Source organism: Sitophilus oryzae, unplaced genomic scaffold (assembly GCF_002938485.1).
Source record: "Sitophilus oryzae breed Bouriz unplaced genomic scaffold, Soryzae_2.0 scaffold_490_pilon_pilon, whole genome shotgun sequence".
In the NCBI taxonomy this organism is placed as follows: Eukaryota; Metazoa; Arthropoda; class Insecta; order Coleoptera; family Curculionidae; genus Sitophilus; species Sitophilus oryzae.
In genome coordinates this window covers 380,524-405,758 of record NW_022147074.1, presented here as the reverse complement: position 1 = coordinate 405,758, position 25,235 = coordinate 380,524, and the positions used below count along the sequence as shown (strand labels likewise).

Below are 25,235 nucleotides of genomic sequence, written 5' to 3'. Positions count from 1 at the left end.
TATTCTACTTTGTTTCGTGTGTTGAAGTCTTAACAATCTTTTGATTTATTTTTTTAAGTACTTTTAGTTATTCGAATGAAATTTTGAGGGTAAAAATTGCTACATTTTTTAAAGCTATTAAAGTGCTACATATTTTAATGCTAAAAATGTGTCAATAAATTTATCAGGGACGTGTATATGGGTTATCACTAGAACATTTTTCAAAAAAAAATCATGTGCGCCACTGACTATGTTTTTTATATCAAAATCGCGTAGGCCGTTCAATACCAAATATAAGTCTCTTAATATTTTGTCGAATTCGGTCTCCTTGATAAAATAAACACAATTTTATTAATCACAATTAATAAAATTAAAATAAATATAATAAATTATATATTTTACATAATTTATCATTAAATATTATTCCTATTAGTTATTATTACTATTATTCCAACCTACAGCAATTTCAAATAAAATATAATGGTATTTCAGATAATTACAAAAAACTAATTTTAAAAAGTTTTCACATCCTGTAATTCTAAAACTATGCATTTCCATACACATGTTTATAGGAATTTTTTTCATATTTTTTAATGAGGAATCAATGAGTATTTGTTTAAAATTTTCGCAAGTTAATGATATTAAATTTTTGAAAATGTTGCTATTAGACTTGGATCAAGGCAAATTTAATCAAGGCTTACACTATTTAATGAAGGCTTACACTATTTCGCTAACAAAAGAAAAAAAAGTCAGTTGCGTACATGCTTTTTTAAGATAAATATACCAGTGATAATAATAATATGTACGTCCCTGGTAAATATGTCGACACTTTTTTAGCTTTAAAATATGTCGCATTTATAGTAACTTTTACCCTCAAAATTTCATTCGAAACGCTAAATGCACTTAGAAGAAAATTATAATAAATCGAAAAAATATTAAGACTATAGATAACAACCTGTAGTGTGTAGAATCGGACCTATGTTGATTGTTGATATGAAAAATAAATCTTATTTTTACGTGAGGAATCTTCCCACGGGAGATGGCACATGTTTTTGAAACACCCTGTATACCCTAATAAAATGTTAAGCTCTTTCTGTTGGTCCGCCATGTCTGTATTTCTGTTTCATTGGAGAAATACCCCGATTTTTTCAAGTAAGGTTTATCATAATTCGAAAAATTATGATTAACATGTCGTTAATATTTTTCTTCAAAAGTTTGTTTGATATAAATACGTAAAATTAATAAAATAATTAAATAAATAATCTCACACAGAATAAGAAGTAAAATTACTTAAATTTAAACCGATATTTTCGAAATCTTCTCTTATATCCAGAATATTGTAAGACTCTCAAAAACCTAAAAAAATAAACGTGTGTTTTTCTGTCTCGCCCGGCAACCGCGACCTCCGTTCCGAAAGTTGTTTGTTGATCGAGGTCCTACTTTATAATTACTTTAATTAAGAAAAAGCACTTGCCAATGGAAATTTCCTCGCCGGCGAGTACTTCGTTAAGCACATATTTGAATTGTGTTATTACTTACATAATTTCCAGGGACCTCGACCAACTTTTATTTCGTTTGATGATTTTTAATCAAACGCTAAAAGGTGATTGGGCCTGCCCGGCCTTCGTCCTTTTCTCTTATTTGTTGCCACTCGTTCGTCGTACTTCGGGAGGAACGATTTAAGTCCTCGTTTTAATTGGAGGAACGTCCGTGCCTCTTCTTCCGTTTTTCGACCGATTTCTAATTAATTTCGAATGTGTCTTAATGCCCTCGATTTTGTGTCTTTTTGATTGTCCTTCACCGTATCTTTGCATCGTTTATAAAACTGATGATTTAAAAGAAAACAAATCGTCACCCTGGAATAAGATTGTTCTATAGACCATTTCGATGAAACTGAGAAAACAAGGTTTAAAGTTTAAACTGGATATCCGTAAACACTATATACCAAAATGGTTCTATTAAACATATAAATTAAAGATAATATAAAAACCTATCAAACATATGTATTTATTTTACTTTTAGAAGCTTTATTTAAAAGATATTAGTGATTTTAGATTTGGATATAGAACAAATGTGTCTATTAGCTGTGCATTGAGCCGATTTTAGGGATATAGAACAAAATATGGGGATATAGAATAATATAATACTTATTTTAAGCTGATTTATTTGTATTTCAAAATATTATTTCAACACAAAATATCTGAAGTGGAGACATTAAGACATTAACTAAAAACAACATAAAAAAATAATAACCTAAAATACAATAGTAGTAATTATTCGTTTGCATTGTTTATTAAAAACTATCATTTTTCCGCCTATTTGTTTGGTATGTATAGTGTTAGAATAAGTTATTCAGATTTTAAATCTGATTTTTAACTTTCATTGGATTATTTAAATGTTTTTTCAGCTATCTCTAGTATTGATAGTATTAGAGAACGATTGAGCAGTGAACTGAGTTGAAGCAGCTGGTTTCACAAAATTCCAAAGTGTGAAACATTCGAATTTGCTAACAAATCAGGCAATCAGTGCCTTTCAAACGAACGATTGAGCAGTCAATGGAGTTGAAGCAGCTGGTTTAGCGAAATTCCAAAGTGTGAAACATTCGAATTTGCTAACAAATCAGGCAATCAGTGCTTTTCAAACGAACGATTGAGTAGTCAATTAAGTTGAAACAGCTTCACGAAATTAAAAAGTGTGAAATATTCGAATTTGCGAACAAATCAGGCAATCAGTGCTTTTCAAACGAACGATTGAGCAGTCAGTTGAGTTAAATCAGCTGGTTTCACGAAATTGCAAAATGTGACACATTCGAATTTGCTAACAAATCAGGCAATCAGCGCTTTTCAAAGAACGATTGAGCAGTCAATTGAGTTGAAGCAGCTTCACGAAATTCCAAAGTGTGAAACATTTGAATTTGCTAACAAATCAGGCAATCAGTGCTTTTCAAACGAACGATTGAGCAGTCAATTGAGTTGAAGCAGCTGGTTTCACGAAATTGCAAAGTGTGAAACATTCGAATTTGCTAACAAATCAGACTATCAGTGCTCTTCAAACGAACCGATTTACCGCCTATTTGACAAACAAACGTTTAGTGGTGCAATTTCACCCGCTTAAAACAAAAGTCTTAAATTTAAATAAAAACAGATACATCCATTGTATGTTAGAGAGAATAAATGGATATAGAACAATGTAATTTTCATGCATAGTAATATATTTTTTGATCTGGTATTTTCGTTCCATATCCACTTCTTAGGATAAAGAACACAATAATTCTTTTTTTTACTGTAGTCTTAAATAGTGATTTTTGGATGTAGGCCATTATATGGTTTCGTGACTTTCAAATTAATATGGATATAGTACAAAATATTAGATTTTTTTTTCTTTATTTGTGAATTTGGCTATATTGTTTTTGTGGAAATAGAACAAGCTAATTCTGCATAAAAAAAATGGTGTATGTAACGTATTTTACCCCAAAAGTGGATATAAAACAACCTAATTCTAGGGTGACGAAATTGTGACGAACAGCAACTATATTGTACTTTGATTTAACATACAATTTCTTTCAATTCACACCGAAGTTAAGCAACGTTTTTTTTATTCCAACTTTAAGGGACCTACGGTTAATATCAAATAAACTTTTAGTTACGTCATCGACGGTGCGTTTTTTAAATTAAGTGTTGCCCACCATGGACATATTAGGCGCCGTGCTGACTAAAGGGAATTTGAATTTCGCGCTGGGGATTCAGGTGGCAGCTCTGTAGCCTATGACTTTAAACGTGATGTAGAACAATAGATCTGGCCATGTCATATTGTGACACTTTGTTCAAAAAGCAGTATGTTATCGATCATAATTTCCAAGCCCAACTCTGTTTTTTTTCGATCATACGGTATATTACCGTAATGATATTAATTTATAATAATATCAACTATCAGATATAGTTCAGTCATTGGGGATCAAAAAAGGGGCCTGCTTGGCAAAAAGGCCGGAAGTTTTGAAACTTGGAAAATATGGTAAGTACCCATTTAAAATAAAAAAGTTGCTGTCAACTTCCGGTATTTCCGGAAGTGCCGCCATATTGAAAATATTTTTAATCGATAGATCTCGTTGTAAAACAATGATGTGCAAAAAACCTCCGATCTAGATATTGCGGTTCTCTAGAAACTTCTAATGCACGCTCAGCCTGGGACACCCTGTATATATTATTTTAATTTAACGTTTAAACAATAACATTTAAAAGTTGACCGTTAATCGTTTCATTGGTCAATATAATCCATTTTGATTTAAAGAATTATCAGAGCGCCTGTCCGTGTTTTAACTCCTAATCCAACTTCGCACAACTTCCAATGAAGCATAATGTATCGAAATCGTCCGTCGTCAATATATCGGACCTCAGTAACAATTACAGGTGACTAATACCCCTTGATACGTGTTTAAAGTTGGCGGCATTGTTTCCGATTCGGCCGCAAAACCCAAGAATAATGGCGGCGAACAAGTCGAAGTCGAACCAAGACAAATGGCAGCCGTTCGCCGGGGTTAATTCCGCCAGTTGCGAACTTAAACGGCCGAATTCCGTAAAGTTAGCGCCCCAATGTCCACTATCCTGCTCGATACAAATCCAGCAGGAGTCCACTTCAATCTAGCAACCTGTGTAACCTTAAGGAATTTCATAATCGCCCCGGCAGCTTAATATCCGGCCAAGATTTATGAAGATGCACGAGGAGTCGGGGACGGTCCAGGTCTAGAATTTCAAGTGGCCGTGTATTAATTATTGTTCCTGATCGTTTGATCCTTTTGATTAATTCCGGTCGGCTCGCAGGTCGGCTCTGTTTCTGACCGTTCGGATTTCGCGATACCGGCATAGTTTCGACCGTTCCTAATAAAGTGGACGCCATCTGTAAGGAGGACGTATTTCTGCTAAGAGTTTATCAGAATGACCAAACTATACTTGTTGTCTAAGTAATACCGAATTGCCAATAATTTTAATAATGAACCAGTTTTGTTTTTATTTTTTTTTGGAAAATATAAAACTTATTGAATTCCAAATATTTTTTGACTGTTAGATTCTGGAATTATATTATTGCTTGTTTTTTACCGCGACTTTGTCCGCATAAAATTCGAATTTTATTAATATAAAGTGTAGAGGAAAGGTGCCATATTTCGGATAGCTTTTTGTTTTTATTTATAATAAAAGAAAAAATTAAAGTGGACTTTGAGTATACAGGTAAATATAATTATAGGGGTATAGTAAAAAGATATACACAGTCAAATAAGTTTAATTTTAATACAAAAATACTGAAAAAACTAAAAATCCAAAAATATGCATTTCTGTGATTTGAAAAAAAAGTTGCCTAATTTCGGATAACATGGTTCCTAATTTCGGATGACATGGTTCCTAATTTCGGATGTAGAGTAAAAGTAATATAAAGAACGATTCTAAACAATAATCAATCAACATCACAACCTAACATCTTCTCCAAGTCTAGCGAAAGGCCAGGTCTTCTTCCGGCTGGAGCTGGAGAACTGCCACGCTGGACATAGTCTTCTAAAGTTGATTTTGGAACATTAAAAGTGCGCGAAGCTTTCAAATATCCTATTTCTTTGTTTTTTTACGGCATCAATAGCGTTCTGCATGCTTTCTGAAGACCAGGTTTTATGTTTTTTATTTCTTCCAGGCATTTCTGTAACTAAAAACACACCAATAAAATACCTACTGAAATCTGGTCTCCCAATTTCAGATATCCGAAATTATGCAACTGACTCTACCCGAAATTAGGTAACTTGTCATTTTGAGGTTAGGTCGCCGGTAAAAATTGTATACAACAACAAACTGAAATCGTGTTATGTATAAGATAAACTACAACATTTTACCTACCTTTTCGGGTAATGGTGTGGATCCGGTGGCTGACCTTGAAACGAGATTTTGCTGCATATAGTCACAGAAACTACGTATGCGCGTATCTTCGATGTTGCCAGATTGCAAGTTATTTTGGAATTATTTTCAGTAGAAAACAAATATGTGCTTTTCAATATTTTTTTGTCAATATATACCGTATGATCGAAAAACGTCGTCCAGTTGGCTGGGAAATGACGATTGAGGACATTTTCCATATAAAATGACAGCGATCTTCATTTCATAATCATCGCTGACGCTATTTTTTCAATCACAGTACGCCGGTATATTATTTATATTATTATTTTAATATTTCGCACAACACGTGAAACGTGAACGCTTATTATGTATTTTCATAGTCAATAAAATTAAATAGAAATAAAACTCTAGATTCCTATAATTAATCTAATTGCTCTAGATTATTATGCTACGTTTCAAAAGTGCTTTATTAAAAATTCGGGAAATTAAAAGGGATGTGACCTAGTTTTTTCTTTTTATTGATTTTTAAATGCTGTAGGCTGTAGCTCCATGTCATGTTCATAATAGGTTTTTTTTAACATTCCATCAAAACTACGGAGGCCTTAAAAGGCCTTTTAGCCTCCGTAATTAAAATTGTAGAATCAGCTTCAGCAACATTTACAGTTACCTTGTTTAATTCTGCTTATACATATATTGCATTAATTTTTCTGTTACCTTAAGATTTCTCTATTCTTACACCTAATTTATGTGATTTTCTTAGCATAATATAATTTATAAACCATATTTTTCCTAATGGAAGGATGGAATAGGATATACAAAATTAAGATATTTTAACATTTATTTTCCAGACAAAGCATAATATAGTATTAAGATTAAGACATAACAAATATTATAAGAAAGATCTTTAATATAAATCACAAACTAATCTTAAGTTGGTCTTGTATAAACACAGGTATAAAACCTTTTATAAAAATAATAAGATCAAAACTCAACCTTCACCATATTGTCAAGGTTTGGCATTATAGGATACAAGAAATTACAGTAAATTAAGAAAAGAATATAAGTAGTGTATTCTACGACACAAACCATCTCCTTCTAACGAGAAAAAGATTAAACATAAAGCTTATTTTAGTCTTATCAACACACTCTTCGTAAAATTGCTATTAATCCACTGACTTGATATTTTTAAGAAATTATGATACAAACATTATAATCAAAGTATATTATATTAGTAACATTATAGGTAAAATGTTACCTCTATATCTCCCATTGAGGTGTATTGTTTTATAAGACTCGTCATGGTAGTATTTCAAAACATATCAATACATATAATCAAAACTATTGTTGCCTGTAAATAACTAGAAATTAAATAACTTGAAAGAAATAAAATAATTCTAATAAGTTTAAAACCATTAAGAAAAAATCCGTAAAAAATTCTAATGTAAATATATAAATAAATGTTATTATTACAATTTTATATATTCATAATACTTTCATTTCACAATCTTCATTATCCTTCTTACCTTAATTTTGGATATCAAGATAAATCTGAAATTATAAAATTAATTATAGAATTTGTATTATTATTGATTAACATTAAAAAAAAATTTTTCAACTGCAAATAATTCGAAAATAAACTGCAATTTGACAACATCGACGATGTGCGCTTGCGTAGTATCGATGATCAATTACAGCAAATATGGGCTTCAAGGTCAGCCACCGGATCCACACCTTTAATCCTTTTCGTATATTTAAAGTCCTAGTTAAACAAAACACCACCACAAAAACAATTGCAAAAAGGAGTAAAAAAATAAACTCAAATAATTCAAATACACGAAACAAACCACAGATCGGCTAATAGATGAGATACAACTAAATTTTTTAAATAGACATATTACTACTGCAGCGCCTGGAAGTTTTACAGAGATTTCGGCCGCTCAACATAGATGACTTTGGAGATACCATGATATCCGAAATTAGGGAACTATCCGGGGTTTGGTACCTTTCCTCTAATATTTATTAGAGTCCCTAGTGGCAATATTTGAAAGTACCTATTACATGTGTCTAGTTGAAATTAATAGTCTATTATTATAGCACCTAGTGGCAATATCAGAAAGTACCTATACCAAGACCCAAATACGTTTAAAATAAAGTACACGGAGGGTACCGCTTAAATTCCTGTCCCTATATTGAATTTCAATGCATTTCCTACATAAGTCTATCCTTGTGTTGTAGGAGGTTTTACTAAACAAGGATGAACCTATGTCTTGAAACCATTCGACTCGATTTTCTATCCTCCTTCAATACTGGAACGTAAATCCTCTCATTGCTCTTATGGGGAGGCCGTCCTATATTTGATTTAAACGTATTTGCCAAGACCCAATGACTAAAGAATATAAGGACATGTTACGCCCCTATACGGGCTGCAGCAGAATTTGTGACCTTAGAGACCTTTCTTTTGGTGGCAGACAATGAGTCATCATTTGGTCACCAGCGACAATTTTAGCGATTTTTAATAATTTGTGTGTAGTAAACTTTGTATAAACTTTATTACAATGGTGATTAGTTGTTCAGCTTTCAAGTGTAAAAGCAGCAGCGATAAGAAAGAACCAGGAGTTACGTTTCATAGGTAAATAAACAGTCCACTCCACTTTTTAGCGTTTTCTTATTGAATTCGATAATTAATCTTCAATTTCAATTAACATCTATATGTACTTGATATGTGCTATACGTCGATACCAGTTTTGTACCTTTTGTTAACATTTTAATACGTTTTTTTCGCAATTAATTAGGATGATACACCATAGGCGTAGTCAAAACAATTATCAAAAAATATAAATATTGCTTCAAACATCTAGGTTAAGAAAAATATGTGCCACGGCACTGTTTCGTGACATCGGCACAATTTGCTCTCAGGTGTTATTTGTCTAGTTAAATAGAAAGTTGCGGTTTGCTCTGATATTTTGAAAATGTTGTGCTCTGTTTAACTGTGCAAGGAGAAATATAGCCTCCTATTTAAATTTTTTATGTAAAAGCGCAATATCTGTTATGATGTCAAAAACAGCGCCTTCTACCTACCACGAAAAAAATTATGGAAACAAAATTTATACTGGAGATCATTTAAGGAAGAAAAGTTCTTTTAAACGAGCCCTAGTCATCGGATTCAATATGCATGGGTTTTAATTTATGGTGTCGAATCAAGAACGAACATGGATAAATAACAATTAAATGGTATTAAAATGAAGTTAAAACGTATGTTTTGATATTTTGAGGTAACCAATTTACCTCTTTTTGTTTCCTAGCCCACTACTATAATTTTTAGACCCTATAATCCTAGGCGACAGCCTAATATGATTTATTTTCTTAATATCTTCCGTTGGAGAGAAGATAGAAAGTTGCGGTTTGCGCTGATTTTTTGGAAATGTTGTGCTCTATTTAACTGTGCCAACAGGAATATAGCCTCCTATTTATTTTTTTATGCAAAAGCGCAATATCTGTTATGATATGTTATGATGTCAAACAGCGCCCTCTAGCTACCACGAAAAAAATTATGGAAACAAAATTTATACTGGATATCATTAAGGAAGAAAAGTTCTTTTAAACGAGCCCTAGTTTGTTTAAATCGGGTAACCTAAACCAAAGTTATCCTTATTTTAATAAAAGAAAGTTTAAACTTCCCCCACCGCTTTATTTTATGAGATAGAGCAAAATACTCTATATAACAAAAATTACAAATTTCTGGATGATTACAATAGTAATATTTAAAATACGTGTTCACCTGCATATTTTTGAGAAAACCCCTGTTTTCTGATAGGCTATCAGAGAAACCCCCCTAACAGACATTTTTCGAACTTGAAAATAATTTCCAGAGATTTCTCTTGGTCGATTTACTTATTAGAATTTTTTTCCCAAAGATATACGATAAGTAGTTTCTGAGATACAGCCGGCGTCCATTCTTAGTTCTTAGTTGGCCACCCGGTATAACGACTACTCACTTTGATGCCTATAGACAACAACAAAAAAAACACTTGAAGTAACTTTATAGACTTTCTGAATGATCTGATGACAAAAAAACCTTCTGTAAATCATCGCCACCGTCTAAAAATATTTCGACGGTGCCATTGCAAGAAGTTTGATATCACAAAATTTTTGAGATTTATTTTTTTTATGATTATTTACAGGACAGTAAAAACAATATTATGTTTCCAACAATATTTTTTATTATTCTTGTTGGATTTAATTTGTTTTATGTAATTTTAACGAAAAAATATCATTTTTTGAAAATTCATCGAATATAAAATGCTATCTTTTAACATTCTTATAACAAATAATTCGCCATTTTGTCAAGAAAACGTATTTAATGAATATCAATCCTCGTAACGAATTTAAAATTCAAGTTCTCTTTTTTTCGTATTTTAACAGTTATAAATACCGCTAGTGGATATTTATAAATTGTTGTTAAAATATAAAAATCGCAAACATATAATATATCTGGTACTCAGAATAATATAAAAGATATATTAGAATATATATAAATATTTCTTCTTTAAAAAACGAAATAATTAAAATATATAAAAGATTTACACCTATTTTTAAGCTGAGTTTTAATACATAATATAAAAATTCGTTGTTTGTAGTTATTTTCGATCGATTATTTTTAAATCACCTACATCTTTTTTTATATTTATATCCTTTTAGAATAGAAATTTAATTGTAAATAAAACTACAATAAAAAAAATCGTAATAATGCAAAATTGGTTAAAAAAAAAATTTCCGATACCGGGAATCGAACCCGAGCCTCCTGGGTGAAAGCCAGGTATCCTAGCCACTAGACCATATCGGATGTTAGTTATTTAGTTTGTAAATAATATAAAACTAGTTTGTCCTTTACGCCGATTTTATAATTGTTTCATAATCTGTGGTTCCAGTATACACTGCCCGACAGACACCAAAATAATTTCAAAAAATTTTTCCAAAAATCTGTCATGATAGTTGTATATAAACTTACATAACTAGCAATCCTCTCCAAATTCGTTATATTCTATATATTATTTAATTCAAGGGCATGCATAAATAAAATAACAAAAAAGATAGAAAACTGTTTTAGTTATAATTTCATATTTATGTGAAGCAGTGTACATCCAAAGAAAAACAATTATTCCTTAGAAAATATCAACTAAATCTCTTTAAATATTACAAGTCATGGGATCAAAAAGAATGCTTGAAATAATTACAACAAAGTTATTGTTTAATTCGAATATATAAAGCAACCTTACCAACAAAATACTGAAATATTACATAACCTATAAACCACATTTTTCTATTTTTCAAAGCTTCTGGCTGGTGATAGTATTTTATTCATTGTTTTATGATTTTATAGTATTTTACTAGTTCATTATTAGTAAATTTTCATTTATAAAGAAAGATGGGTACCGAGGATCTACTGTAAGTATTTTTATTAATACACAAAACACTTCCAACAGATATACTCTTGCATTTAAATGCACAAATATTTGTACTTAATACCTTTTAAGTTATTTTTTTTAATTGTTTCAGAGAAAACACACTTTTAGGAATGGGAAATCCATTGTTAGATATATCTTCAGCTGTAGGCAAAGATTTCCTTACCAAATACGATCTGAAAGAAAATGATGCTATATTAGCAGATCCTAAGAAACATAACGACCTTTACACTGAATTAGCAGAAAATTATAAGGCCGATTATATTGCAGGAGGTATAATTAATTTTTGTAAATAGAGTTTCTTAGTACTTGAGTTAAAAGTAATATATTTATAGAACTTAGGTAGGTATGTTATCATAAAGATGTTTATTGTTTATTCTAGGGAGTGTTCAAAATGCTTTAAGAGTATGCCAATGGCTCGTAGGGAAACCTAAAGTAACAACTTTCTTTGGGTCTGTTGGTAGAGACAAGTTTTCAACAATTTTATATGATAAAGCTACAGAGGATGGAGTCAATGCAAGGTAATAAAATATTTTTATATCTATTAAAGATACATAATTTTAACAATCTTTAGAATGTTAATTTACTGTTGCTGACTAACAAGCGTCCATATTACAGAAATAGATTTGTCATCACGTAGATTTAATTGTTTTAAATTAACTTTGAATGTGCCTAGTTATAAAATTATTTATAGCTTTATGCATTGTTAAAAATACAGAGTGGCTGCAAAAAAAAATTAAATTATTGTGATAGAGATTTTAATAGGTATGTTTGTATAAGTATACTATACAAGGTTGTCCAAAGTACATCGACAATATTTTATACAAGACAAAAAAAATTAAATAGTATAAAAAAATGCTTAAATTAGGTATATAATATTTAAAAATTAAGACTATAATTTAAAATAAGATTACCTAAAATTATTATGTAAAATAAGCTTGTGAGTTATCTATGTTACAGTTATCATTCTTTGAAACTTAATGTTAACTAAATATACTTATTAGCTTTTTTCACTTAAAATTAAATCAAATAAAATTTTATTTTCCATAGGTACCAATATAATGATAAGGAGCCTACTGGTACATGTGCAGTTTTAATACTTGACCATCACAGGTCACTGTGTGCCAATTTAGCAGCTGCAAATAATTTTACCATTGATCACATAAGAGATAGCACAAACAAAAAATTAATTGACTCCGCCCAGTTTTATTATGTTTCTGTATGTAAATTTATTTTTACCTATATTAAAAGGTCTACTATTTATTATTTTTTAGGGATTTTTCTTAACTGTCAATCCACCATCAATAATAGAGGTGGCCAAAGTTGCTTTGGCACATGATAGACCGTTTGCCTTCAATTTGAGTGCTGCTTTTATTTCACAATTTTATAAAGAACCTTTGTTGCAAGTATTGCCTTATGTTGACGTGCTGTTTGGCAATGAACAAGTAAGATTTCAGTTTGTTTGGCTTGGTTAAAGTTCAACAGTTTGCTTAATTTTTAACGAGATAAAATTTATTTTGGGGGGTCTTTAGCAGTATATTTTTGATAAATATTTCCAAATATTGATTGATTAAAATATATTGTGTATTAAATATTCAAATTATAATACTACATTTACTATTGCATTTGTTTATTTTGATTCTGTCTTGTTTATAATTCAGAGAAATGTTGTTGAGGTACCTACAGATTTCTTCGTTTATTTTATTCTTTAATGTATAAAATAATAATATATTTTCACATACTTCGTGCGTCTCAAAACTCCTATAACTTTTTTATTTTTTTGAGATAAAAAAACGAGATTTGGTATGTTAGTATATGACATTAGGAATTGTTTTCGATCACTTCCTGTTTTACCGGAAATGATTACAACTTTTCATTTTCAAATGGCACCCTCGGTATTTTTTAACTTTATTTTTTGACATTTTACAACAAAATTGTATTTTAAATTTCAATCTAGACCGCCATGGCTATATTAAAAACACTAATTTTTAATCAAGGAATCTTGGAAAATAGATTTGATCGTCTAACGTTTTTACTGTCTTATCCTGGTTGGTTAAAAGATGCCTAAATGTGTGTCTCATTGTGGGTGGCTCATTAGCATATTTAGAAAAGGTATTTTTTTACGAATAACTTGGTACCACACACTTGGTATTTCGAGTCAAATTGTCGTTATGAATCGTATGTAGCAATTTCAAATAAACCATATTCGAAAATGTCAAAAGTTGGCATATGATATGTCAATCTATTCAGAATGTATATTTTCTATCAAATAAAGTAACAAAATACCAAGGATGCCATTTAAAAATCAAAAGTTGTAGTCATTTCCGGTGAAACAGGAAGCGACCGAAAATAATTGAATATGTCTATCAATCCTAATTTATGTCATATACTAACATACAGAATCTCAATTTTTTATCTGAAAAAAATAAAAAAGTTATAGGGGTGGGCCACTGTTGAGACGCACCCAGTATATTTCAATTATCAAATAGTTTAATGAAAGATTAACACAATATATCTTACATAAAAGTTACTAAGGATTATTTATTAATCTTAATATAATATTAAATAAATTTTGTATAATATACATATTTGTATGAGAAAGACAGTAGGTACCTATAATATATTATATCTGGTCTTTCTAATAAGTCTATCCACGATTTCGACATACTACGCAATCCAAAATTTGACAGAAAAAACTTTCGTTTCCCGTCACTGTCAATATTCATTTGTTGGACATTAGTATAAGGCCTGTCCAACGATTCGGGTAATATTTCGACAGACGATATACAAAAAATGACAGACACTACAATTTATTATGATCGAAAAAACAACGGCGTGTAGTTGGCTTGGAAATAACGATCGATGACATTTCCCATATAATTTTCCATATAAAATGACAGCGATCTTCATTTCGTAGCCATTGCTGACGCCGATTGTTTTTTCGATCGTATGATGTATTTAGTTCTTACTGAATTAAAATGTCAATTTTTAATACCTCCATGTTTTTCTAGTAATAATTTAAAAATATATATCATAAAAAAACTATATAAGGAATCTCATCAATCGCCATTTGTAAGCCAACTATCATTTTTTTTTTCATATGTATAAATGATCCGGTATATTTTACTTTAAAAATCCATTAGCGTTTTTAGAAAACTTTTGTAAGTAGTTACGCATTAGTATTCCAAGGAAAACACATTTCAAAATATAATTTTATGTATTTGTTATGCAAATGAAGTGTACTAAAAATAGATGTTTCAATAAATACAGATATATTGCACATCTTTCCTCTAAGTCGTATGATATACCGAGTGTCTCAGATTGGACTGTTAGCATTACAATTGCGGGAATGGTAAAGAATATAATATAGAGGATGGTTAAAATTAAAGTAGCGTGTCTACAAATACCACACGATCAAAATACGGTGTCAAAGTAGGCTTGGAAATGACAATTTCAGTGATTTTATCTGGTAAACGTCAAAGATCATTATTTCCCAGCCGTTTTTTACCATCATATGGTACATTCTTCAAAAAAAACTTTTTCAGCTTTAGGTGATGTTAAAAATCACTTACGACGGTGGTTCGTTTATCTGGAACTATCATAAAACTTTATTTTAAACATGCGGGTGCAATCATTTATTTTCTAAGTTTCCATTTGTTGCATACAATTTATTATGTACTGAAAACTACGATCACTAGTTATTGTTGTTCTAGGAAGCAGAAACGTTTGCTCAAGAGCAAAATTTTGGTACCAAAGACATGAAGGAAATAGGAATAAAGATTAGTCAGCTTCCTAAACAGAACGAGAAACGGTCCAGAGTGGTCATTTTAACGCAGGGCGTTGATCCAGTACTTCTAATCCAAGATGGTGAAGTTACAGAGTACAAAGTTGATGAGGTGCCTGCAGAACAACTCGTTGATACCAATGGTGCCGGAGATGCGTTTGCAGGTCTGTATATTCATGTTGACCTTAGTAGTTTCATTTTAGAAAAACATTTAATGCTCGATTTAAAACTATCGTAATCGCATAACATTTTCCGATGCACGTCATCAATCATATTGACATTGACACTAAAGTCTATAAATAAAACTAAATGACTAAATGAAATTTTGGCAAAAATGTTCAAATTTGTTTTATAATTTAAGATACCGGGCAGCTCTTCATTTTACTTTATAAAGCAAATGAATGTAACATATTTAGATTAAAGCTGGAAAAATTAGTTTAAACCGAATTTTATTATCGCTATGTTGGTTACATTGCGCCGCGTTCAGCAACGTTATCGTTTGAAAAATATTTGAAAATTATCCTACTGTCAGTCGTTATTTTGTATAATATCGTGTTGTTGTTGAATCTTTCTGAGTAATTCTCGTTTTTTTGCCTATTTTCTAGTCTTTCTTTGTCTATTTCCTAAAATGCATTCATAAAAAATTTTGCTTGTTTTGAAATGGTTAATCCCGTTTATACTATTTCAAATTTCCATACCGAAACTTTCTCCAAAAATAATTTCTTGGGCATTTTACAACACTAATGTTATATTGATGAAAGATTGTAAAGCTATAATAGGTGATATAAGACTTATAGGCATTTATTTACTTATAAAATATTTTAGGGGGATTTCTTTCACAATATATTCAAGGAAGAGAACTGGACGTCTGTATTAAATGCGGTATCTGGGCAGCTAGACAAATAGTTCAACGTAGCGGATGTACCTTCATAGGCAAACCAACTTTCGATCCGTTTGCCTAGTATATGTATTAGAATAATTGTTAAATTAATTAATTCATCATACAGAGTGCTCTTCCAATTTAAAAAATAATAATTTGCAATAAACAATTAATAAAAATTATGTAAGGGTAACAATTTAAGGTTTCTAGAGTTAGGTACTTATAATTCACAGGGTATTTGTAATAATTTCTAGGTATGTAAATACTTACATTCTGATTTAAAAGAAAAAGCAATATTTTGTTTTTGACATTATAACAATTATAATTAAGTTCTATTTGGTATTTTCATTATCTAATAATCACATATATGGTTTGACAAATTAATTAACAATTTCAGTACTTAATAACAAATATTTGTAATAGTAGAAACAAGAAGTATAGGTCAAATTTAAAACAAAACAATTTTTTTAACTAGCATCAATCATCATCCCCAAGTCAACTCGACGCAATTTTATAAAATTTGAGAAAATAACCAATGTTTAAACTTACACTTCAAAAATCAATAAGCAAATGAATTGATACCCTTTTATCACTAGTAAGGCATAATTTTGCATCTTTTATAGCAAAACCAAAAAATAGTTGTACTTAATTGTATATAAACTTTTATACAATTTCAGTTGTTAAATAAATTGTTATACAAATTTTAACCGTGATGTTATTTCATTCCTTTGAATAAGAAGACGGAGCATAATGCTATCCATGTATTCATGCATGGTGGGCGGAAAAAGCACTCTAGGGTGGGGATCCTTGACAGTTCTGTTTGACGATTCATTTGACACATTTGAATTGGATTTAAAATTTTATGGATTTGTCAGTCTTTACGGAGCTTATTTTATGTTATTTATTATTTATTCTACTACTGAGAGTTGTATAAAGGTAGTAAATCTAGATGGAAATTGTGGCAGAACTTAAATCAACAGTGACACTATCGCGATTTATCGAAAAAGACTCTAAAATAGTTGGTTGTGTAGCGTGCGGTAGATCTCGGCAAAAATCGAGTGAAATAATGGAACAACTTTTCGCTAGTAAGTGACTATATAATATACATACGTGTAGTAAACCGATCATTTATGAAATTCACTTAAATTAACTAATTATATATTTTTTCTTGCATTTTTGCTTTTATTTACTACTTGTCAAAGATTAGATGTCAAAGAATTTAGATACGTCAATTTGATTTACCAGATTTACCTGCTTCAGTAGCGTATCGGATGTTTGTGTTAATAAATAATTATTATAACTTATCTATTTTTATTAGAATTATATATTTTTGTAACAATTTTAATAACTACCAACATTTATTCACAACGTCGAATAATACAACATATTATTGAGTCTACCCTACATCATAGTTTTACATTTGTTAAATAAAATTAGAACGGCACTGATAAACCGGAATTTAAGTCGGCTATATTTGAGGCCCATCGCGGTGCACCTAAGATTTTTGATATGCTCCTTCCTTAATCTTCTTATTCAAAGTTTCATTCCCAATAAATGCATTATACAGGATGTTAATACATTATAGGGGATTTTTGCAGCTGTCAAAACAAAACATTTTTGAAGGCATGTTGTGACAACTGTTTTTGTGGCAAATTACAAAAATCCTTTATGCATATTAAATGCAAAAAGTGGTAATAAAGTATCAAAAAACGTTCAGGATTGATTTTAGGTCTATGAACCAAGTTTTATAAATATCCAGAGTTTCAAAAATTAACTTTTTCAATCAGTTTTTGAATAAAACACCTATATTTTTTCTTAAATATGACATAAGGCAATGTGAGGGTGCATCCATACCATCCTAGAAAAAGCAGAACGTGAACGTGACGACCTTCAATCGATTTCCAGCAATTCTATTGGCTGAACTTTTTGGAAAATTCATCTGTCAAAAATTACAGCCAATAGAATTACTGGAAATCGATTCAAAGTCGTTACGCCAGCGCCGTACGGTAGGGTACTAGCATGAAAAAGGTGATCGAAATTCGAAAAAGCAAATGTGTTTAAGATTTCCCAAAAAAAGATAAATTATAAGTTAAATCATGTCTGCCATGAATGGCGTTGCTATGGGTGTGTTTAGTTGCATTCATTTGTTTCAACGAAACGTCAAAGTTGTTACTTCTCACAGATAAGAGGTAAATGGCTAAATTATAACAATTTTTTTGCCAAACCAAACCTAAAAGTTAGGCGTTCAGAAAATTTGATTAAATTTGTGACATTTTTATTATACTTAGAGATTTAGTTGTGCATTTCGAAGAATTCAGCATATTGTCTATATACGTTTTACTTATTAAACATTGGGCTTTCATACAGTAAAATAAAATACTGCGACTTTTTGCGACTTTGCTGATAAAATGAGAAAAACATTCTTGGTTTCCTCTAATTTGCTAATCAGTAATATACTAATGCGAGGTGTAAACCGCGATGGCATTGTTGTGTACAAAGCGATCGCAATAGTGCCATTAGAAGTATAGCACAATTTGGCATTAGTAACGACTTTAGTGGTATGGGCATTGCTCGCGGATCAGTCATAGCACTAGTAGTATTAGTTGCGATATTACTACTGGCATTAGTGGCATTGACCGTGGAAACACTGGAACAGTGATTTTTCTTTCTTTTTTTAGAATCGACGAATTATCCTTTATTTTGTTCATATTAGAGAACAACGGCATACGGTCGAGTCGGCCTACAAACACGTAAACGTTTACGTACGCATGCGCATTTCTTATATTTTTTATCTTTTACGTGTATAAAAAATAGAAAATATAAGAAATGCGCATGCGTACGTAAACGTTTACGTGTTTGTAGGCCGACTCGACCGTATGCCGTTGTTCTCTATTATTTCCTCTTTAATTGAAAATAGCAATAATTTATATAAGGTCTACATAAAAAAATTTCGATCAACTATCTGTATCAAATACCCCACTGTGCGCCGTTCTGCTTTTTCTAGGATGGTATGGATGCACCCTCAATCTAATAAAAATTTATAATACAGAAATTTTATTTCACTGTCTAGCAATAAATTGTAAAAATCTAAAAATGTTAATTTTCAAATAACTTTGTTAGGATCTATGTATATGAAATTTTGAACTGAACTTTGTCCATACACGAAAAAACAATGTTTCCTAACCCCACATTTCGCATAATGGAAATCAGAATTTTCAACACTAAAAAAATAATTTATTTTCTAGCTTACCATACATTGACAACTTAACGATAAGTAACTGCGGCCATGTCTACCTTGACAGCCATATCGTATGTTTTGACAGGAGGCCGTTGGAGTTGGAATGCCTAATTTGCCTCCATGCATGACATGAAATTTTTTTGTTACTCAAAAAATATTCCCCACTTATGAACTTTTTTAAGCCCTATAAATTAAATCAAATAGGAAGAGTAAAAAACAAGATTTAAAAACTAACATACTCATATATTAGGTATTTATAGAATATCTACAGCAAAGAGTTTAATAATTTTAGGTACCTTAAATAATAATCACAGTGCTATACAAAAATTAATGCAACATCAAACGATTAGATTCTAAATTTTTTGATTATTTATTAAAACTTAGGTTAACGAAAAAAAGTGTCGGACACAATTTCAACATTAAATATATTAAGACCTCGTCCTTTCTTAATATGTACATTTCTTACATACTGTTAAAAGTTTTATAACGTCAACTACCTTAAATAAATGACTTATAATACAAACACTTACATCATAAAAAAATATAATACTTTGTTCAACCGAACAAATAAAATACAAAAAAGTGAAAAGAATAGTACAGCACGCACAGCCCTATTATTTTCAACATTAACAAACACAAATTGTTAAGGCATAATTTCCATTTTTATAAGACTTTGTAAAAATACAAGACAATATATACCAGTCAATTTTTCATAAATAAAGTATCTAAGTAAAAAGAATCTCAAAGTGTATGAAGCATTATTTCATCTAACGCCTCATTGGCCCATTAAGTGGCTGGACAATACCATTTATGTAACTATAGGTATACATAGTATTTTGTTGAGCTCTTTGCAACGCTGCGGGATCTTGATACTGCGTTTGAGCTGCCATGTTCATCATTTGCATCGTCGAAATTTGAGGGTTGTTGATAAAACCAGCAGGAGTATTAGCAATGTAACTTGTAACGGCGCTTGGTGCTTGTTGAGGCGTCATTCTGTATCCATTCAAGGAATTATTCATAACATAAGGATTGAGAGAAACATTTGGAGTAACTCTGCTCGTAGAGTTTTGCATGTGTTGCATAGCTGCAACGTTTGTCACCGAATTGCGCCCAGACCTGGCCAAATTTTGTCCCATCGGAGGAGTAACAGCTCCGCTCAACTGATTTATATTCGTTGGATAATATTTATGATAGCCCAACACTTGTTGCTGTATGGCGGATGGAGGTGTTAAATTCCTCACGGTTTGGTTCTGAATCATAGACTGATGACTAGGCGGCGGTGTCATTGGATGAGGATGATGTGTAGGAGGAGTCATAGATGTGGGAGGTGGAGTCATCGTATTACAAGACGTAGGCGGTATCACTCCATTCGAAACCATCTGCTGAAGTTTCGCTAAGCTACAACTTGAATTACCTGATGGGGTTTGTCCTGTATTAGTTTGTAAATTGTTAGGAGATTGAGTCGGCGCGGTTGGTCCTGGCGTATGAGAATGTGTATGCGGATTGGTCTGAATATAAAAGCTCGCCGCGCTAGTAACGGCGCAGCTAGGCGATGCGGTGAGATTTTGATGCGTCGAACCCAGAGTACTCAAAGGGCTGATTCCACTTTGCTGCGTCATTCTATTATGTATGACAGTAGACATAGGTACATTAACGTAAGTGCTGCTACTCTGCGTAGCAAATCCCTGTGTCGTCACAGTCGGAATATAATTTGTCTGATTAATAACAGAAGGGTGTCCGTGATGGGCATGCTGATGCATAGCACTGGCGCTAAGCTGGTGAGAAGCATAACCTTGATGCACAGCCGCCGCAGCTGCAACTTGCTGATGCAAATGTTGTAACTGTTGTTGATGTTGCTGTTGCATAACTTGGTGTTGTACATTAGTAGCTGTAGGACTAGCCTGCATATGCTGGAGTTGATGACCAGATGGAGGAGTCGCCCTTTGTCTACTTGAAGGAGTTTGTTGAGACGCACTCGGCGGTGTAGTTCTCATATTGTGTTGTTTGCTCGACGGTGTCGTTGATCTATTACGTTGTTGCTGCATTTGCCTCTTACTGGATGAACTCTGACTTTGACTAGATGGCTGAGGATTATTTTGTTGAATCTGCATTGTGGCGTTTAAATTAGGGCTGGATGCAGGTATAGTCACTCCTTGCGCTTGCATATTTTGCTGCTGCATGCAATCATAATTTGTCAGAGGATTTTGTTGTGGAGGATGTGAAGCAATGGCTGAAGGTGGCCTCACAACTTCTACCGAATTTTGAGACGCCATGTCACTTGATATTGAAGCGGGAGATTCTAAACCAACCTGTGTAACATCCAGATCAAACTGAGTGTAAGGTAAGCTATGAACTGAATTTGTAGTAGAATCAGGTGTATATACACCCATTGATGGTGGTATGTCTGAAACTGACTGTGTCTGCTGTGGCTGTTTAATAGGATTAATTTGTTGATTAGCATCAGAAACAATTTTATGGTGCTCTTCTCTATTTTTACTAGACACTTTTGCATTAGCGGTCATAATATTTGGAACCATAGAAACTGGCGGCTGTTTATCTACGACATGTGCATTAGTTACTACAGAACAACTGGAGTTATTTTTAAATTGATCTGTGTTAATTTTATTAGTGTCTGACTCTGTCTTATGTTTGATTTTTTCATCTTTTCTCGGTGAAGGATTCTTATCGCTTTTATTTGACTTGCTTAAACTACTGCTGCTCTGCTGTAAATATTTTGTAGAATCATATCTCTTACTTTTCTCCTTTTCGCAACTGGGTTGTTGTTTAGGTAGCATATCTAAAGGGGGGAATTGCAAAGGTGTTATTGGATATCCAGGATACTCTCTCCAGAGTCTGTCCCATTGCCAAGGATATTGCGCCATATTCATATGGTACCCTTGAGAAGCCATAGCACTAGCCAAGAGAGCCTCATTATCCATATGGACTTTAGGTTGGGCATCAAACGCCAATTTTTCTTCAAATGCGAGTTTCTGTTGATATCTTTTATCATCATATTTTTCCTGCTTTGTTCTAACTGGTTCCTGTTTTGGAGATATTTTATGTTCCTCTTTCAACTTTATCGAATCACGAATATCAGAGTGTTTATAATCAGACGGTGGTGATGTTTTAATTTCTTTATGAGGAGGTTTTTCAATAACTGATTTTTGTTCGGGTGCAAAGTGAGGTATTGTTGGCAAATCTTGAATTGGCATTCGTTTCTCTGAAGCGAATTTTTGCTCTGGGTTTTTAATAGGATATTCCTTTGGTGGTTCTTTTATCGGTATAATTTCCTTTAATTTATTTGTAATTAAATCAGTTTGCAATGGTTTAGGGACATTTTTCGAAACTATTTGATCTTTTGGCTTCTCAACTGGTTTATTTATGATAGTTTCTGGGGTAAATGGCTTAGGATTAATTAATGGCAAATCTAACTGATTGGATTTATTTGAATTGATACCCGCCGCTATTTTTGTATCACAACTAGCATTAGGTTGTATAGTTGGAAGTTTGATATTATTAGGTTGCTCAACCGGCGGTTTTGTTTCTAATGGTTCATTAATATGATTAAGAACCAAAGTTTGTTGTGGCTGAGGAAAATCTTTAATAGAACTTATAACAGTCTCCTCAGGTTTAGTAGTCTCCACAGATGACACATTGGATTTAATTTCTACCAACGGAGTTGTTGGAATAATCTCATTTGGTATATTTTGTATTGTATTATTCTGTGATGTAATTGAATCTACAGCTACTTCACTATAAGTAGAATTAGGTTTATTATCAACTTGTGGAGCGATGTCTGTTTTTATATCTATGTTACAATCAGGTAATGAACTAGTAGAAATACTTGTATCGTTTAATTTCACTGGTACATCATTCAGCCGTACATCAGGTACTTCATTTACCGGGGGTTCTATCGATGGCACGTTTGGTGCTTCTACTGGTTCTACGGCCTCTAATGGTTGTTCTAAAATATTAGGCTGTTCTGGTTCTCCAGAATTAATGTCAGGTGCAGGATCATGACACTGTTTTTCAATTATTGGCTGAGAATCGTCCATTTTTTCAATTTCCATATCTACAGACATTCTACTGCACTCTGTTATCTGATGGTCGGGAACTTCATTTTCTTCTCCACTCTTTACATTATCCGTTTCCTGATCTTGAACTGTTTCCTGGCATTTATCACTAACAATTCCATTTTGTGTTATATCCTCCTCTTTGGGCGTTTCACTGAAATCAAAACTATTGCTCTTAGATAATTCGAGTATTTTCTTATGAGAAATAGACTTAATCTTTTGACCATCTATTTCAGTCTCAGATTCAGAGGTAGTAGAATACATAGTCGGCCTGTTCTCAGAATCGCCGCCGGACTTAGGAGGCGTCGTCTTGTTCGGAGTTACTCTTTCTCTGGCGCTTCTATTTTTAGGCGGAGTTCTGAGCAGTTCATCTTTGGTAGGAGTACCTCTATACTTATATTTAGCAGAAGAGTCTTTAGGCAAAGGTAATTCGTCATTTTCCATTTCGTCATCCGCTTCGGCACACGAATCTTCTTCGGTAGATATTCTAGTCGCTTTCTTTGGTCTTTTCTTCTCAACCTTATCCAAATTATTTGTAACTGGTGTCGTGACAGTAGCTTCGTCTTCTTTGACTTTTCCACCGTTTCGTTCATCCTCGGACCTTTCAGATGCGATCGATTCACTCTCGCTATCCTTTTGAAGTTTTGCTTTGATAAGCTGAGGTAGAGTAGGCTGGCCCTTTTGTAGTTCTTGCATACCCCTACCTCTACCTCGCTTTTTCTTCACCGAGCGCTTCTTTTTAACTTGAGCAGTATTGATTGCCGGCGTTGATACAGCACAATCCGGAGGATTAGAGTGAGTTGTTAATTTCGCATTATCATTTTCAACAATCATCTGTAGTTCATCCTGTTTTATAGGTTCTTCCTGTTCTGATAATTTAGCCTGAGACTCGACGTCTTCGGATTTTTGGACGTCTTGCTCTTTCTTTTGTTGTTCTTCAAGTTCTTTCTGTCTCTTCACTCTTCTCTGTGACCATCGTTCGCCTACAATTTTCTCCTTAACTTGAACTGTGCTTCGCCTTGTCCTAGTTATCGATGACGTTATATTATTACTAGAATCCGCTTTTTCGACAAGTGACTTCTGAGTACTACATCTCTTTACTACTCTAGTTTCATTAACAGGAGTGTCTGGTAGCTTGTCAGTTTTGGTTTTCTTAGGAGTCTCCTTATCAGCTTCAGAATCGTTTCGTTTTCTTTTACCGTTATCTGCTGTAGTTGCGAGGTGCCTGATGGGTTTAACATCGGCATACGTGGTTTCGTTAAATTTCATAGGTCGCGTTCGCTTTCTGCCTGAAGAAGTTAATTCAATCTCCTCGGCAGCCAATGGTGTTTCTGTAGCGTTATCTTCTGGCGCGACCGTGACAGTTTTCACTTCATTCTTAGACGGTTTCGGCGTTCGGACAGTGGCGGAAACCTTCCTTTTCTTGCCCCTTTTTAATTTGACGCCTTGAGTATTTTCGATTATAATTTTTTCTGGAGCTGTCAGAATATTAGCTGTAGTTTCGTTGGCACTCTTTTCGATATCGCTATCGGATTTTTCTTCCCGAAATTGATTGGTAGCGTTTGACAGCAAAGGTTTCCATCTTAAACATTCGTGATCGATATACATTCGAGTTTTTGACTTTGCCACCCTATCCGCGTGAATGGAGACCTTTTTCCAGTCCACACAGAACAATATTTTGTTGCCTTCATCCTCCGTCGGGACGTTTTTAACAAAACCTAACAACTGAAAAGCCAGTCCTATGTCTTGACAGTACATTCCAGTTTCCTTGCTTATTGCTGTAAGATCAATATTTTCATTTCTATGTACATTCAAATATTCTAAAACTACAGATTTCCAATAAGAATAGTACGACACGCGCCCCAAATCTGACAAAGGTTTTTCTGGAGTGCCGGGTTGTCCTTCTTCCTTTGACAATAAATAACCTAAGTAAGAAAATAAGTATTAAT

General features: G+C 32.5%; 2 protein-coding genes and 1 non-coding gene across 5 annotated transcripts in view; 1 reads left to right on the top strand and 2 right to left on the bottom strand.

The window, feature by feature from the left end:
- Window positions 1-10,620: 10,620 nt before the first annotated feature.
- Window positions 10,621-10,692, bottom strand: Trnae-uuc. Its single transcript has one exon. It is a non-coding gene; the product is annotated as a tRNA-Glu (tRNA).
- Window positions 10,693-10,947: 255 nt separating this feature from the next.
- Window positions 10,948-16,682, top strand: LOC115886481 (adenosine kinase). Its single transcript, XM_030905649.1, has 7 exons — window positions 10,948-11,294; window positions 11,406-11,584; window positions 11,694-11,832; window positions 12,362-12,530; window positions 12,586-12,756; window positions 15,025-15,259; window positions 15,921-16,682. The coding sequence occupies exons 1-7, from the start codon at window positions 11,275-11,277 to the stop codon at window positions 16,055-16,057; spliced, it is 1,050 nt and encodes a 349-aa protein (XP_030761509.1). The 5' UTR covers window positions 10,948-11,274; the 3' UTR covers window positions 16,058-16,682.
- A 2,939-nt stretch (window positions 16,683-19,621) lies between these two features.
- LOC115886482 (histone acetyltransferase KAT6B) overlaps window positions 19,622-25,235 on the bottom strand; it is a 29,139-nt gene continuing 23,525 nt past the window's right edge. For all 3 annotated transcript variants that reach the window (XM_030905650.1, XM_030905652.1, XM_030905651.1), the window contains one exon: window positions 19,622-25,211. In XM_030905650.1, the coding sequence (XP_030761510.1) occupies window positions 19,981-25,211 (5,231 nt within the window). In that variant the 3' untranslated portion in view covers window positions 19,622-19,980. The remainder of the gene's footprint in view (window positions 25,212-25,235) is intronic.